Raw genomic sequence first — 15,583 nt, 5'->3', positions numbered from 1 at the left:
AAGAAAATTACAGCTATTCAGCCCCCTTAATTCTGTCAATTCTGGCACATACAGGATTTGCGGATTTTAATGTAGCAAATCAATGTTTAAAGGAACTAAAGAATAAATCAACTACCATCAAAGAAACAAATTTTGTCAAGGAAAAGTCATTCAGAACTGATTACAGTTGCAGTGAGACTTTAGATAGGATATCTAAAGACTCTGCCACGACAATCATGTGGCGAGAGGATGTTACCTCAAATAAGGGCCAAGATCCATTGGAAATCAACCAGCAGCAGCAAGTATCATTAACTTTAGGGCAGCGATTGACGGGTAACATGCAAAAGATGGTTTGCTTCCTCGCAACGTTGTCACCACAACATTGCACGCTTTATTGGACCCAAATAAAAGGCAACATGATTCGAAGCCAAGGCAAACAATCGCCAATGTTCAATCAAATAACAGAAATTTGACAAATTTCAAACAGAAAATAAATAAATAATGGAATCCCTTGATCAATTTATCACTTGGACTTCTAAGTATGACAGACGGGATGACAGGCTTAAGAACCAGGAACAGACTTTCTGACACCATCACAATTGCCCATCATGGTCTCACTGGGGCAAAGATAAATGCTCTTAAGCAGAGAATCAAGGCTCCAATATAGTAGCAGACGTACCAGGACAGGCATCGAAACTTTGTTCTCGTGTTCTCCACATTCTGACTTAATCATCACAAAGATTTCTGGCTTGTATGACAAGGGACATCAGGTGATGCACAACAAAATCATGGTTGCAATGTTGCTGCCAGCAGCACCAACAAATATAAGATTCGCTCGGCTTTGTATTGGTAAGGTGAGCTGGTCAAGATGAAGCTGCAAAGCTGAAAGCTGTACATGACATCCAGGGTAGGTTACGTTCAAACTTTAAAGTGATGCAGCATATGGATGTACAGGACCACCAGATAAAAGACACGAAGCAATGGTACCTGTTATCTCTTGACCCATTGGAAGCTCTTTCTTGCTTTTGCCTTTCCAGGCTTTTTCCTTTCAACAACACGTGGGTCCCTCGTCAAGTACCCAGCTGGATTGATGCACAGATGCCATGTCAGCAATCAGCAATTAATAAAAAAAGAAAAGTTCAGATTCTGAGTTAAATTATCGTTCTAACTCTACCATTAGCTAATTTAAATCAGTCTCAGGGAATGGGGTGATTGATATCAAAAAAAAAAAAAAAGGTTGTCTATGACATTTATCAAGGAGACAAGTAGAAAGAGGGTATCAGCAACCTTAAAATGTTAAAGAATCAAAATGAAAAAGCTTGATTATCTAAATAACAGGTACAAGATATTATACATGAATGTTGCTTTTTCAAATTTTACCTGCTTTGAGGTATGGCCGAAGCCCTGGTTCCCAGTTTTGCAGGGCCCTGCTGATTCCCAAGCGGATAGCTCCGACCTGACCTGCAATATGAAGCTAAATCAAATGCAAGCTCAAATAAGAGAAAGAACAATAGTTTCTTCTCCAGACAAATTACAACAGCATGTGTTTCACATGATCTTGTAACTCCATACAAAGAGCTTATCATGAAGCAATGCATCTGATCATGTTATAATGATGCCTTACAGAATCAGCAACCGGAAGCAAAAGAATGCTACATAACACAAACAAGGCATGCAGTCTCATTAAGCTTAACAGAAGGTTCAAGTCATCCAAGCAGGTACAGGAGTGACTGCTAATAAAGGCATGTGATGGCATGCAAAACTGTAAGACAGAGTGCTTACCTGAGACACCACCGCCTTTCACAGTGCAATTTACATCCCAAAGACCCAAAGTGTTTGTCACAGTAAATGGACGAAGAAGCTCAGCTCGATGGTCGAGAATTGGGAAGTATGCATCAAAGTGCTTGTCATTGACGATAAACTTCCCATCACCAGGTTGAATCCATACACGAGCTACACTGCATTTCCTTCTTCCAGTTCCATAAGCCCTTCCTTTTTCATCAACCTGTCTAACCCGTGCTTTTGCAATTTCCTCTTGCTTCATTCGCTCAATTTCAGTTCTTGTAGATGTTGCATTCATTCGCGCTATGGCTTTGTCTTCTATTTCATGTAGAGGAGGCAACCCTTTGATACCTCTGACATCCTTTAGAAGAATCAAGCTATCAATCATATCTTCTGTAATTCCCGATGCTGCAATCAGATCCCCAAATGCCCGATTTGGACCTGCAATTATAATTATGGAATCCCAAGAAAGCATTAGTTTGGATCTCTGTGCAATCAAATCTACAAGTGAATTATGCAGGACGCTTTGAATCAAAATCTCCTTTTGTTAAAAAAAAAAAAATACATATTTCTGATACCATGTCTGTGCTTTAAGAGTTTTTGAAGTCCATGCCCCATCTCTGACTCAAAAAAAGAATTCAAGCGTTCGGCTACAAAGTTCAAGAGACAGCAAGCAGAATTGAAATTTGAATTGCACCATTGAAATAATAGATAGGGCAATCAACAACAAATTATAGTTTGGACAATAAACAACTGGAGAATGGACTGAATGAGGCACAATGAACAATTTGAAAGAAAAAAAAGGTAAACTCAGTTCAGGAACAAAGCATTTCAGAAACATGTTTGAACACCGCCTGCCAAACACAGCTTCTAAAGAGAAATAATAAAGTTAAAGGAAGTTTCCAGCATGATGGTCAAAGAGTAAGGAAGAATTAAAACTGCATCAGTCAAAAGTAAACTGCAAGAAAATTGTTTAATTCCTTCTCCAATGAGACAGGGAATGGTTCAGTTAGAAAAGTATGATGCAGAACAAACAAAGGAAGAAAGAAAACAAAAAAGAAAACATGAATGGTCATTAATTGTCATGCGGTGGACAAATAGGAATTCACTTCCCAGTGTGATGGCCTCTTAGGTGAAAAAAAAAAAATCAAAATGCTTAATTCTCCCTGGTATTGCCCAAACACAAATAAGTGATAAAACCATATAATGAAGCCCATCAGTTAAGCTGCAGAATTTCTAAGTGAAGCCTACATGGCTTCCATCTCAAGCCTCATGTCCTCAAAGAATAAGGGATCCCTTAAATTCTAGATAACTGCCAGTGTGAGCTCCTAACTTTCGCAATGCCTTAAGCTACTCTTAAAGATGATCACAAAAGCATCTTGTCCCATCTACCTCACATTTGTAAATGATGGTTTTTCCTCTAGAAGGAAACATCCGGGCAACTTTGGATTGAATCTCTCCTTAGAGGCAATGCCATAGCATCCATAATTCCGCTAGTTGGTCTTATCACTCTACTAGGCTATAAGATCTTCTGCAACTAACCAATCCAAGAACCCTTCTTCATTTGTCCACCTGGTCTGAGGAGCCAAGCTACACTAGAGAGCTAAACCCAATTAGCTGTTCCTTTTCCACAAGTTGACAAACAAACTACATATGGTGGCTGTGTGTTGGAGTAATACACTGTCATGTATTCCAAGACCTGAAGTAATTCTCAAGTTCAAGAACTTGAGTATTAGGTCATGTGCTACAGCATTTTAAGATTAAGATAAAAGAGTCTAGAGGAAGGCAACAAAGAAGCAGGAACATGATGATAGAACAGAAGATGATGATGAGAATGGAAGACAACAACAATCTCTACAACTTGTCTCATGATATTTCATAACTCTAAGTCAAAGCAATCTCTTAATGGAAGGCTCCATTGTGAAATATATAGCCGTAAATAGCAAAGGCATATCCTCTCAATAAGAATGTTGTATCAAATGTATAAATGATTTCCTAACATCGACCAAATACAAATCTCATTCTGCATCTATCATAGTTAGGTTCGGTAACAGTATGAACTTGATATCACCCATTCCAAAACCACCATTTATGGTTCCTAACCACACATAAGTTCGATGTCATTCACCATGACCCAGTTTCTTAGAGCATCAAGTAATATGTTTCCCTCCTCTATTTCTAGAGCCCTGACAGACCGATCATAATACAGTTCATGTCATGCAATTTCCACATAGAACAGTCGCTAATGAATTCCATAAGAATTCCTTTTAATAACAAACTTCTAATCACACACAAACCAGAGAAATAATGATCCATATCCACGAAATTTCAGCATAACACAGAAGGGGGGAAGTTTAGATTTCCCAACTTAATCCAAAAGTAGCAAAAATCTTTGTTACCTTTCAGTGTAGCTAGGAGTTCTTGCTCTTTCTTCTCCATTTGCTTCTGCTCCTCAATGCGCTCCTTTTCCAAATCCTCAATCCCAACATCCCCAATCCCTTCAAATCCCAGCCCTTTTTCTCCTTCAGTGTCAAATAAATCCACCCGATCTTCCTCTTCCCCCAAAGTCCACGACTTATACCCTTCAGCCGTCTCCCATTCATCCTCTCCAGCCCCTCCCATCTCCTCCTTCGATGCAAACTCCCGATCGATCTCAACAAATATATCCCCTTTCTTCTCCAAAGTGGAATCCTGGGACGACCAGGGATCGCCGCCCTTCAAGCCGGCTCCAGCAGCCGCCTCCGATCCGGCGGCATCCTTGCCGCCCTCTGCAATCCCGGCGAGGCTACCTTCTTCGTCGCCGAATACGGAGTCCACCACCTCCTTCTCCTGCGAGAACTTCCAGGTGCCGTCACCATCGCCGCCGCCGCCGTCCCCGCGATTGGTCGAGAAGGCTCTCAGGGATTGGAGGAAGAAGCCTGGATTGGGTTCGCCGTGAGGAAGACGGGGAGGAGGCGGAAGGCGAGGAGGGGGATAAGAGGAGGAGGGTGAAAGGGGGTGGGAGGAAGAAACTAGGGTTAGGGTTAGGAGGCGGAGGTGGAGCGGCCGAGAAATGAGGCGGGAGAGCATCTTGGAAGGGAGAACATCGTGGAGGCTCCGCCCGTTAGGGTTTTTGGGGTTTTACGTTCGCTCTGTATCTTGGTTGCAAATGGGCCGGATGGAGGACTACCCACGCGCCCTTTCCTTTGATTTGGGCCTTAGACGGCCCATTAGCAACACGACCCAACGACCACCGACGTGCAGCTCGACCTGGACAACCTCAAATTCGACCAATATTAGAATCTTTTTTTTTCATAGAAGTTTAGTCTTTTATTTATTTATTTATTTATTTATTTTTAATAAACTTCGGAGTACCAAATCCTCTTTTCTAATTCATAAAGTGACTCTGGAGTGACTAGCCACATATGAAGCCACATAATCAACTGCACCGTTTGCCTCTCTGAAAACATGCTTAGCTTGTAAGGCCATGCCACCATAAAATTTAGTTTCTTTACATGAGAGATTTAGTTGGATTTATTCTGAGGATAGAAAAATTAAGAAATATGGATTTTCTGTAGTATTAGGATTAGGACCAGGATTTGAACTTGCGTACCCTAGCTGAGTTAAACCTAAAATGATTGGTTTAAAGAATATAAACTGGCACCTAGTTGGCTTGATCCTTTGGGAACAAATATACATAGTTGTGACAAGAACTAATAAAAAAAATCATGTGGAAGTCACAGCCCAATGATAATTCGTGCAAAGTTAGTAAAAATCATGTGTTCAAAAAGCATTTAAAGTTCTCATGAATAATTTGAAGAATCATTTAACCTTCAGACATAATTAAAGAGAATTTTGCCACAATTTGAAGTATATTGCCATCATCGTACATTGATAGCTGATTTCTTTGTGGAGCATATGCATGTATGCCTGTACTCGAGCACCTGCACGGTGCATGCTGCCACCTTTAGTTACTTGAAGGCTACCCTCAGCAAAATACTAATAAGTGATGCCTTTGCTTGATAACAAAAGCATAATAATAGTAATTAATACACAATTTAGTCTATGGAATGGGCTGGCTCTGGGCCCTGAGCATGCTCCAAAAGGATGCGCCAACCACGTGCCCAGTGCTTGGTGGGCCAAAAGCATAAAAAAAGGTCCGGATTGTATCTTTCCTGCGAGAGAATAGTTTATCTTCTTTCGCAACATCAACAGTTAAATTATGCCTCACACAGATCTCAAAAGACTCCGAGCTCTCTTTTTTGTCTATCTGCGGCTATTGCATTATCTAATGGTGCACATCTTGAAAAAAAAAGAAAAAAAAAAGTGAATGATTCTTTTGTGCAAAAGATACAACGAGATGCCAGACTTGGACTCTCTTTACCTTTCCCTTTGCAAGTTGCCAGCCACCTTTTTCTTACCAATAGTCATCATTTTATCTTCATCTCAAGGTCTAAGCACACCCTCTTTACTTGATAAGCTTGGATGACATATAAAAGAACATAAATAACTGATAATATTTTAGTACAGCTGCTTGCAGATGTAGCTGCTATGGGTATATATCATATAAAAGTTTTTGAATAATTTTTGCAGAATTCATTGTTATATGAATGCATGAAAAAAGAAAAATTTTGAATCATCTGAGTACAATTCATGGAATACGCGAAGGAAATCTAATGAACAATCTGATGACACTAGAATTATTTGGTGATTATGGTGACATAGCATCTAACAAGACTGGGAGTTCTTCTCATAGATTTCAGTGAGAGATTTCTTCAACAAAAACCACAAAGCATTGCACTCTTGTGTGGATGGAATGCCTAAAGCAGTAAGCCCCAAGCATTCTTAGTCAACTTTCTTGCAGGTTCAGCTATATATTTCCTCGGCAGCATTCAAATTCTCTGATCTACCAGTATTCTATATCTTCCGACTCTGGGGCCTCACACCTCATTAACTGCCAGGATTTCTTTATGACCCCAAAGAGCCCTCCTCAGCTTAACTCGCGGCATGGTAATAATCTATGGCATTCAGAAACTCTGACACCATCCATCCTTGGATCTCGAGCATTTCTGCAGTGCTAAGTTGGCTGGCAAGCGGCAACAGATCCATCACTCCAGCTTCAGAACAGAGCTCATTATTTCCCCAAGTCGGTCTCTGTGGATAGGCAATAGGAACCAAAACACGACTTTTGAGCTTAAAAAAACAGGAGATTAGCTGAGGGCTTAGGTAACATGGTTCGAAATTTTATAATCGAGGAGATACAGTTGTTTTCTAAGCATCATTCAACATAATCCAGTTCACACTCTGTAATGAAGACATACCATCTCACACTGAGTGAGAAAAAGAACAAAGAGATGTAGAAGAAACAATTAAGGAGAGAGTGGAGAGTATAACAATCCCGAAATGCTCGGATTCAGACAAAATGGGGAATATCTCAGTGCGCCATGGCGACGGGTGGCGAGAAAGAAATGCTCCTCTGGCTTGGCAACGCGAGCATAGCCGTGTGATCCAGGAAATCGCTGAGCTCCACAACGGACTCCAGAATGGTTCTTAGATCATCTGTCCGAGGGAACCCGGCCATGCCGAGCCGCCGCACTGCGTAAAGGTAGAAGGTGAGGCATCCTTTCCTGAACTTGAACCTCGCCATCTCGCACCCGGCGAGCCCCCGTATGAGCTTCCGGTTCACCTCCCCTAACGGGATCAGTGGTGGCCAGAGACGGTCCATGGCCAACTTCATGTCCTCGGTCTCGAAGACGAAGAGCAGGACCTTGGACTTCTTGGTGCCGAGTCCGAGCGTGAGGGTGTGCCATGCATGGTGTGCTAAGATGGTGAAGTTGGTAGGCAAGTAGGTGATGGTGGAAGGGAAAGGGAGGCCACGGCCATGGCTCCGGCTCTGCTGGGAATTGGAGATGTCAAGAAGGCCTAGCAGCTCGAACGGGGCGGCGCGGCGGACGGTGAAGGATCTGACGATGAATTGGCCACCGAATCGGATGCCTTTCACGTCGGAGCTCGGCTTGAAGTGAGGGTCCGTGGTGGATTTGGATTTGTTCTTGGTCTGCTGCTGTTGATGGAGGTGCGTATGCTTCTTCTGTTGCTTCTTCTTCTCCTTGTCTTCCATGGAGCACTTGCTCCTCACTCTTTGGTGGGTGCAGCGGAAGCTTTTGTTGCCCCTTGAGGACTGGACCTATTAAATATCAGTAGGGTGGCGTGGCCTCTTGGTGATACACTGAAGAGTAGAGACACCAGGAAAGGTCTACTACTTCTATAAACTATAAACTAATGGTATTTTCTTAATGTCTTCTTTTTGACAGCGTGTTTCTTTTCCTTTTCAGGATGTTGGTGTTTCGACGTAGCAATCATGGCACGGCTTCCGTTACTATTTCTTCACGGCGGATGGGTGTTCCATGGAACTGGAGCTGGCGTCGTAGAGCTGCGTGCGTGAATCCGATCCAAGTACATGTGGATTGGCCCAAAATTCTCGCAATCAGAGCCCCATAATCATGGAAGCATGCCAAGAAAGTTTCAGACTCCAAAGTGACGACTGCCCAAATTCCTGGTCTTTGATCTGATCACTATGAGCGAGCGAACTAAATTCCTTGTAATGAAAGCATAAGGTAGGGACATATTATTGCCTCTTTCCCGCAGTGATTCGAGATTTTATATCTATATGTCACAGCCCAGCTAACCTATTCGGCTGGGAACAAGTAGCGGAAGGCCTATCAGGGACCGATCAACCACCGTTGTTTGCTAGCAAGTAGGTGTGACATAAAGTTAGCTGCTCTTCATCAGAAGAAATGGGATGCTTCCATGACAAGATTAATGAAGCCCGAGTCTATCCAACAATGACCCAGCACCTGCTGATGCCACTGCGCAGGTGTGCAAGATGTACCCTCTTTCCTGTTTCTCCTTTTCAGCCGACAAACAGTAGATTTGGATCACTGATCAGTTTGTAGATTTCACTGAGTGGTGGTTCTGGATACGAGAGAGTGCTCTTAGATCCGTTCATAAATGTAGCATCACCTTGCTGTCTCTCTCTTTGTGTGTGTGTGTGTGTGTGTGTGTGACAATCTGTCTGCTAATTAACAAGTGGATAACGTTTGTTTCTGACATTGGAAGATGTAAACATGCCACAGAGTTTGTTCTCGTACAATTTAGCGAGAGAGAACGGCAGAAATCTCGTGCATGGCATCTTTCCATTGAATGGGAAAGGCTTTATTCATTTCTGCCGACCGATAAAATGACGAAGTCATGAGTCTGGATTCTCACCGATGCCAACCAATGTCTCACGACATTATCTGTTAAGAAATGAATTCTGCTGGTCGGCCACCGACTTGTTCAATAAATGAAGGCACACTCGGTGAAAGAATCGCTGTTGCCTTACCTTTGGGTGTCAATCCATGGAAGACAAGATCAAGCTGTGGGGCAACCTCTCATTCTCGCATCCAGATATATAGCCGAATTCTGGTGTCTGAACCACCGAGCATCTGTCGAGTTCCCTTAGTCAACTTGGGAAAAGAAGATGGGAGACTTTCTTCCATCATTCATTCAAGCCTGGAGATGATACTTGGGCATAAGCAAGGTCAGGGTGCTTCTGGATTATGACCTGAGTGAATGATTGAATATTAAGCATAAAATTGCACACCAGTAGAAGAAAAAAACCAACTGGCACCCACACAAACCAACCCAATAAAGAACAAGAAAAAAAGAGAAAGGAAGGAAGGCGCAACCAACCAACCAACCAACAACAGTAGAAAAGGCATGAGCAAAGCTGACTGGTAATAGAAACTTCATGACACTGAAAAATAAGAAGACCGAAAACAAGCAACGGGATGTAACTATCAAATGTTATTACACATGAATGACATCTGTACACGGATTAGGATCATGATGGTGGTGATTCGGCACGATCAGCAGACAGCTGCTTTGTGGTGCCCTTGATAAACTCTAATGGCTTCCCCTGTGGACATCATCTGCAGTCTTGCAGTTGTATCAGAAGAAGCTGCATATAGCAATCAACGGGATGTAACCATCAAATGTTCGCAGAATTGGATTGCACAATCAAAGATACAAAACAAGAATAGTTATATATATATACTGTATCTAGCACGTGTTCTCAGATAAGCACCATCCATGGAGAACACACAATCCAAGACCCACCGCTGCTGTCCTGAGGTGTTCAGAATCCACGAGGGATTATTAGCAAACATAGAGATCTAGGCAAAATAGTGAGAGAGTTGAGAACTAGCTTGCTGTCTATCTGATGAAGTTTTCTTACCTGTTAAAGCTCGTCCCAAGGTGAGACCATCAGCATTCCATATTTTAGCAGTATGATCAGATGATGCAGTGGCAAGATACCTAGAAATAGTTCCACTGAGAACTTGTAAGATCCTAAATATGAATACCGCATTCACAAGGATCTGAGTTTTATGGAGAAATTGCTCTGCGGATAATTTGTTCGAATGATACCTATTAAGATAATGTAGCTATCTTAAATACTTTACCCTTACAATGTCATGATGGAAGTTTAAACTCTGGAGGATACAATAAAGGTATTATTTATTATTAACTGCTAGATCAGTCTCAGATTACATACCTCTGAGGATCAATAAATTCTAGTGGAAGTAGGCATTTCAAGATGTAGTCATCGTGTGCTTGTAGCTTATGCAGCGGTTCGAAGTATGTCATTGTCTCCAGCAGGTTGAATGCCAGTTTGAGAATCAGAATGTTGCAGATCACTATGCATAAACTGGGCACAGGAACTGAGATAACTGTGTCACTTTGAGCAGGCGCCAGACAGCATATTCCATGATTATTTGCAGCAACCACCATGCTGTCATCCACATTACTGTTAGAGAACTCACAGCTGTATCAATCGCAGGCGCCTGCACTCAAGTGAATCATTGGTTTGACAGAAACCCTTTTAAGGGGAAGTCCCTTTGAATAAGATCAGTCAATTCTCAGGAACACATACAAAGACACTTAGCAAATTTCATCATTTTACCATATTACGCATGTACTTACCAACTCACAGCTGCATGAATTTGCTGTCAGATCCCACACCCGTATGTTTCCATTTTGATCATCAGATATTAAGTCTCTCTGCAAAATGACAAAGTGTACATTGAGGAATTCTTCAAGTTGACAGACAAATTTGGTCCACTGCTTAGAATCACTATGACAGGATAGAAACTGCCACAGTTTCAGAGAGGAGGCATATTGCCAGATCAAAGTATTAGGCCCAAGTAAAAATACACGTGCAAGCGCATGCACATGAAAAGGAAGGTATTAGGTCCAAGTATAAGATACTGAATGATAACCAAAGATCCATCAATAGGAGGATATCAGAAGCAAAACAATTCTTCTGGTCTTTCATTTGTGAGCATAATTTCAGAATAGTAAACTACTTTAATAATTAACATTCATTTCGCTTTGACAGGATAAGAAACTGAAATGGTCGCAGTTAGCAACTTGTTTTTGCGAGGATCAAACACACTCATCTGCAAACTACTAACCATCAATACTCTTTTTCTATTTCTAAGAAGCTCATAATAATTGCAAATAACAGATGCAGAACTGGATATAGTTGTATGAGTATTAGGACTGTAATATTTAGTTCCCCTGGTCCTCTTTCTTTGGAGGACCAGGTTAAGGGTCACGGAGCACTAGCACTGCTCTCCTAATTATCATCAAACGCAAGTGACATGCTCCTTTAAGCAGTTTAGAGCATCAGCATGAATGTCCTAAAACCCAGATCTAGTCAGTCAGAGATTGTTGTAGGATTTTACTATGCCCTCGATCACCTCATTCTCATTCATCATCTCCTACAGTTCTCCTTGATTATTTTCTAACTCAAGTTATTTGCTTCAGATATAAATCCTCAACAGTGTACTTCAGTATATGCCTCTTTTAGGCCCCATAATTACTCTCTTACTTTGCTCTATTTCATCAATAATGCACTTGCAGCTCAAATTTTTTCTCCCTTGCATTGTCCGATGACTTCTATTTTGCTGTTCTATGTATGCTTGAGATTTTGCAATTCATTTAAAAGAAAAATTAAGGAACCCATTTGTTCAATTTCCAATCCATTCTAGAACAGTGGAAACCGACATTTGGAAATGTATCAGAAAGGGTCTAGTTTTGAGTTTAGTGGCACGGACTTGAGAGGACTGGTATACAGACTATGAACCAAGTGAATTGGAAAGGGCACTATAAGCAGCACCAAGTTCATGTTAACACCTCTTATCATGAAGTTGGGGGTGGAAAAAAACACCCAGATTTTATCTGTTTAGTTGTTGCTTACTGGACACAGCAGGAAGCAAAATAGAGCTGGGGGATGCTTCAACAGTTTAAAAAAAAAGCAACTTACAATCTATATGGTCTAGAAATTGGTAGATTTGGAAGTAAACTGTGGGCACCATTAGTTAAATATTTGAAATATTTGTCCAATAAAATGGATATCAAAAGGATGTTTTAGTAGCAGATTGCATCATGATCACATCATTAAAAGATCTGCAAGTAGCATCTAAAGCTGAACCTGATTTGGATGTAGAACCACTGTGTTAACAGCTGCACGACTTTCATATTCTCATTGACAAGTCGCAGTCCCGAAACAGGGATGCAGAAAATAAAGCAGGAAGCAAGAGAGGATCGAAATAACTAACAAATTTACACATATAAAATATAACCTGCATAGTATTAGGGTACCAATGTGCAATACATGGTCCTTTACAACTTCTTGTTCTTCAATAATATCCTTCAATTTTGTATCTTTTAGCATTCTACATAATTCGGAAAGCTTCTGTCAACAATGAATGAAGTCACAGCACCAATACGAAATGCCAAGTCGATCTACTTTTGATAATCAGCAAGTCAGGGACCAGTTCAGCGTATAAAACTTCTGCAGATAACAAATGCTAACTGGCAATTCAAAAATTGAAGAAGTTACCACATCCACAGCAAGATTCAATGAAAACAAGCTGTTTCAGATTCCTTAAATCCCATATTTTTGCCGTGCCACCTTCGGAACCTGAATACATCCAAATATCCAATTCCCATCCCATTGAAATCCCACAGCCATCACATTATTAGTATGGGAATCATAGCTTATAACCTGGCACCAAACAATGCAAGCAGAGTATTAGAATATATAAAATACCCATAGCAAAGACTATAACCCTTCCAAACATAAAGACGTACTGGCTGAGGGCTGTTGGAGTTAACATCAAAAAGGTGGATGCGAGGATTTCCAGCTGCAGCTAGGAATCGCTCATCGGGGTTATCTCCATCCTATTAACTTGCTGCAGACATCATGCATGATAAATCAGGTTATAGTTGTAAAAGGATTTAAGATCATTGAATTTCCTAAGTTATGTCATGAAATATGTGTGTTTGTAAAGCATGGGTCATATTAGAGCCCTGACATTATTAAAATATAAGAAATCAGTAGGATAGGTTAGATATCTATCATATATGAAGCTCCAACTCAAAGTCAAAAATAAGATGCAAGCTGCATGAAAACAACTTCCGGCAGAAAGGCAGAACCCACAGTTAAGCTTTATCTGTATATCATAAATTTAATGGAGCAACATATTATCCAACAGCAGCAAATACTAGCTACATCTTCTCATCAAAATAATAATCTTTTGTCACATTAGCAGCATATTAAATAATAATCTACCGAAGATACCGAGTTCGGTGCAAAGAAAGGCTTAAGGAATCCTAGATTGCACGAAGAATAGCAAGCAGGCCATGTACCCGCAAGAAATGCAAACATGTTGCCTTTCAGCACCAACACGAGAAGACAAAACTGTAAAGCTAGCAGATTTATCTTCGCTCAAAATCCAATTTTAAGGAGAAAATCGTCGTCTGTTGCATGCTGTAACAGATGAAACTGAATTGAAGAAAGAAAGAAAGAAAGAAGCCCATAAAAATTTGAGGGTTAAAAAAAAAACCCACTCACAGAATCCGGGTACTGAATGGTGCGGTAGCACCGACCGCTTTTGGCCTCCCAGAACTTGATGGTGTGGTCATATCCCGCCGTCGCAAGAATCACCGAAGGTTGGCTCAGCTTGATGCCCCCAGCCCTGCCCCATCCATCCACGAAATCAGAAGCTAGAACGACTACTTCCGTAAAGAACTCTCGGGACAAATCATGATATGCTAGGGATGAAAATTTTGTTCTTTTTCTTTTTTTTTAACCCTCGACCACCCAACCGATTGCCTCGCCCCTCCGCTGGATCATGACTCCGCCTCAGCCATGAATGAGATCTTCCATCCGTAGTGATCCATTAAAAAGAGAGACGGAGAGCTGTACCCAAAAAAAAGGAAGGAACAAAAGAGAGAGAGAGAGAGAGAGAGAGAGAGAGAGAGCATCGGAGAGCAGCGTTTAACTGAGAGAAACAAAGTAAATCGAACAAGAAAAGGGTTTATAAAAAGATTGAGGAGTATAAATCCTAATCTTGCTTCCACGAATGTAACCCCAGTTCTTCGTCCGCGGTCTAGCTGATGCAGCCATTGGACTAATGCGCGCATTAGAAAATAGTAAAAGAGTTCCAAATGCACATTTGAAATGTTGGTGCAATAGCAGTTTATCAGTTTATGCATATATTTGAAACAAATGATCCAGCTCAATTCCCATGCACATATTTTAATATAAACAAAATCACTTCGACAATTATAGATATAATTAATAATTCGTATTAATCACCTAATGCTGGAAGGGATTCACTATGAATATTAACTTGGCTCGTTATTTCTATAATAATAGCTTACTTCACTATGTCCTTCAAATCTAATTTTTTTAGAACATTTTTCTATTTTTGGTAGTATCAAAATATTATTTTGTCTGCATATTTTATTTTCTCCATATGAATATCTTTAGTTCATATATGTATATTTGTAATTTCTAATGAGTGTTATATATTAAAAATATGCGCAGCATCTCTGATAATAATGATCGTCTACCATCAATATATGACCATTATAGGCAATAGTTAACATTATTAATGATGGCAAGCAATAGTGGGTATTATTAGTGGAGATTACTAATGATGGTAGTTAGAGATCATTGTTGGCAGTGGACGGTGATTTTAATTGCCATCAATAATAAATAAAGTTAAAGATCATCCACAATAGTAGTTATGGCAGAGATCAAAATACCATGATACTTGGTTATTTTTATTTATTTTTTAAAAAATAAATATCTTTAGAATATATTTTTAGTTTAATATGTAATGCATCAGTGGCCTATAATGAGCGCTACTTTTTTTATTATATGCATATTCTCTAGCAATAAATATCTACCACCAATCCTCCATGATTGTGTGATGTCAGATCATCGAACATGACAACTAGTGGATCATATCACCGACGAGCAATGGTGGATATAATTGGCAAAGATAGATGTTGGTAAAGATCGTAAACAGTGGTGGGTGGTGAGGTAATTGTCAAGATTATCGGGGACCATAATAATGTTAGAGATCAATAATATATTTTTATATGTTTTTCGAAGAAAATGAATATCTCCAAACGTTTGCATTAGCAATTCGTAATATATACATCGCATGTTTAAAATGTATACATTTTATTCAACAATAATTGTTCACCACCATGGTTGTAGGCAGTGACAAATCATCCAAAGTTGTTATAAAGAATATCAATAGTACAAATGTTGTTAAAGATTGCCGATAATGATGGACAGTGATAGACATTGTTGGCCATAACGAGCGCCAGCATCGATGACCGATGATTGTGGAGTCAATAGTGGAGGTTAGTGGTAGAGATCAAGCAGGGCGGTAGATGGTAAGAAGATTGCTAATGGCGGTAAAAATGGTGAGCGGCAGCG

General features: G+C 40.5%; 3 protein-coding genes across 14 annotated transcripts; all 3 read right to left on the bottom strand.

The window, feature by feature from the left end:
- Positions 1 to 117: 117 nt before the first annotated feature.
- Positions 118 to 4,934, bottom strand: LOC103703492 (Ribosomal protein S5 domain 2-like superfamily protein). The gene is made up of 5 exons (XM_008786361.6): positions 4,161 to 4,934; positions 1,762 to 2,202; positions 1,360 to 1,440; positions 967 to 1,061; positions 118 to 868 (listed from the first exon to the last, which is right to left on the bottom strand). The coding sequence occupies exons 1-4, from the start codon at positions 4,828 to 4,830 to the stop codon at positions 970 to 972; spliced, it is 1,284 nt and encodes a 427-aa protein (XP_008784583.4). The 5' UTR covers positions 4,831 to 4,934; the 3' UTR covers positions 118 to 868; positions 967 to 969.
- Positions 4,935 to 6,347: 1,413 nt separating this feature from the next.
- Positions 6,348 to 8,002, bottom strand: LOC120103725 (uncharacterized). The gene has a single exon (XM_039124172.3). The coding sequence runs from the start codon at positions 7,856 to 7,858 to the stop codon at positions 7,175 to 7,177; it is 684 nt and encodes a 227-aa protein (XP_038980100.1). The 5' UTR covers positions 7,859 to 8,002; the 3' UTR covers positions 6,348 to 7,174.
- Positions 8,003 to 8,827: 825 nt separating this feature from the next.
- On the bottom strand, positions 8,828 to 14,318 carry LOC103703590 (target of rapamycin complex subunit LST8-like). Of its 12 annotated transcripts, none has more exons than XM_088702272.2 (9): positions 13,700 to 14,140; positions 12,937 to 13,037; positions 10,762 to 12,850; positions 10,334 to 10,622; positions 10,016 to 10,095; positions 9,836 to 9,907; positions 9,593 to 9,739; positions 9,122 to 9,343; positions 8,828 to 9,035 (listed from the first exon to the last, which is right to left on the bottom strand). In XM_088702272.2, the coding sequence occupies exons 4-7, from the start codon at positions 10,567 to 10,569 to the stop codon at positions 9,648 to 9,650; spliced, it is 480 nt and encodes a 159-aa protein (XP_088558398.1). In that variant the 5' UTR covers positions 10,570 to 10,622; positions 10,762 to 12,850; positions 12,937 to 13,037; positions 13,700 to 14,140; the 3' UTR covers positions 8,828 to 9,035; positions 9,122 to 9,343; positions 9,593 to 9,647. The 12 variants fall into 12 exon arrangements, with proteins under 12 accessions (XP_088558398.1, XP_088558400.1, XP_088558391.1 ...); XM_088702265.2 differs by lacking the exon at positions 8,828 to 9,035 and having other exon boundaries at positions 9,218 to 9,343; positions 10,016 to 10,206; positions 10,762 to 10,839; positions 12,686 to 12,850; positions 13,700 to 14,318; XM_088702270.2 differs by lacking the exons at positions 8,828 to 9,035; positions 9,122 to 9,343 and having other exon boundaries at positions 9,445 to 9,739; positions 9,866 to 9,907; positions 10,016 to 10,206; ... (1 more) ...; positions 12,686 to 12,850; positions 13,700 to 14,318.
- Between the last annotated feature and the right edge of the window lie 1,265 nt (positions 14,319 to 15,583).

Source organism: Phoenix dactylifera, chromosome 8 (genome assembly GCF_051530095.1).
Source record: "Phoenix dactylifera cultivar Ajwa chromosome 8, Ajwa_hap1_PhDact_Kaust_v1.1, whole genome shotgun sequence".
Classification (NCBI taxonomy): domain Eukaryota; kingdom Viridiplantae; phylum Streptophyta; class Magnoliopsida; order Arecales; family Arecaceae; genus Phoenix; species Phoenix dactylifera.
The sequence above is the reverse complement of the archived record's forward strand: the minus strand, read 5'-3'. Positions and strand labels throughout refer to the sequence as shown.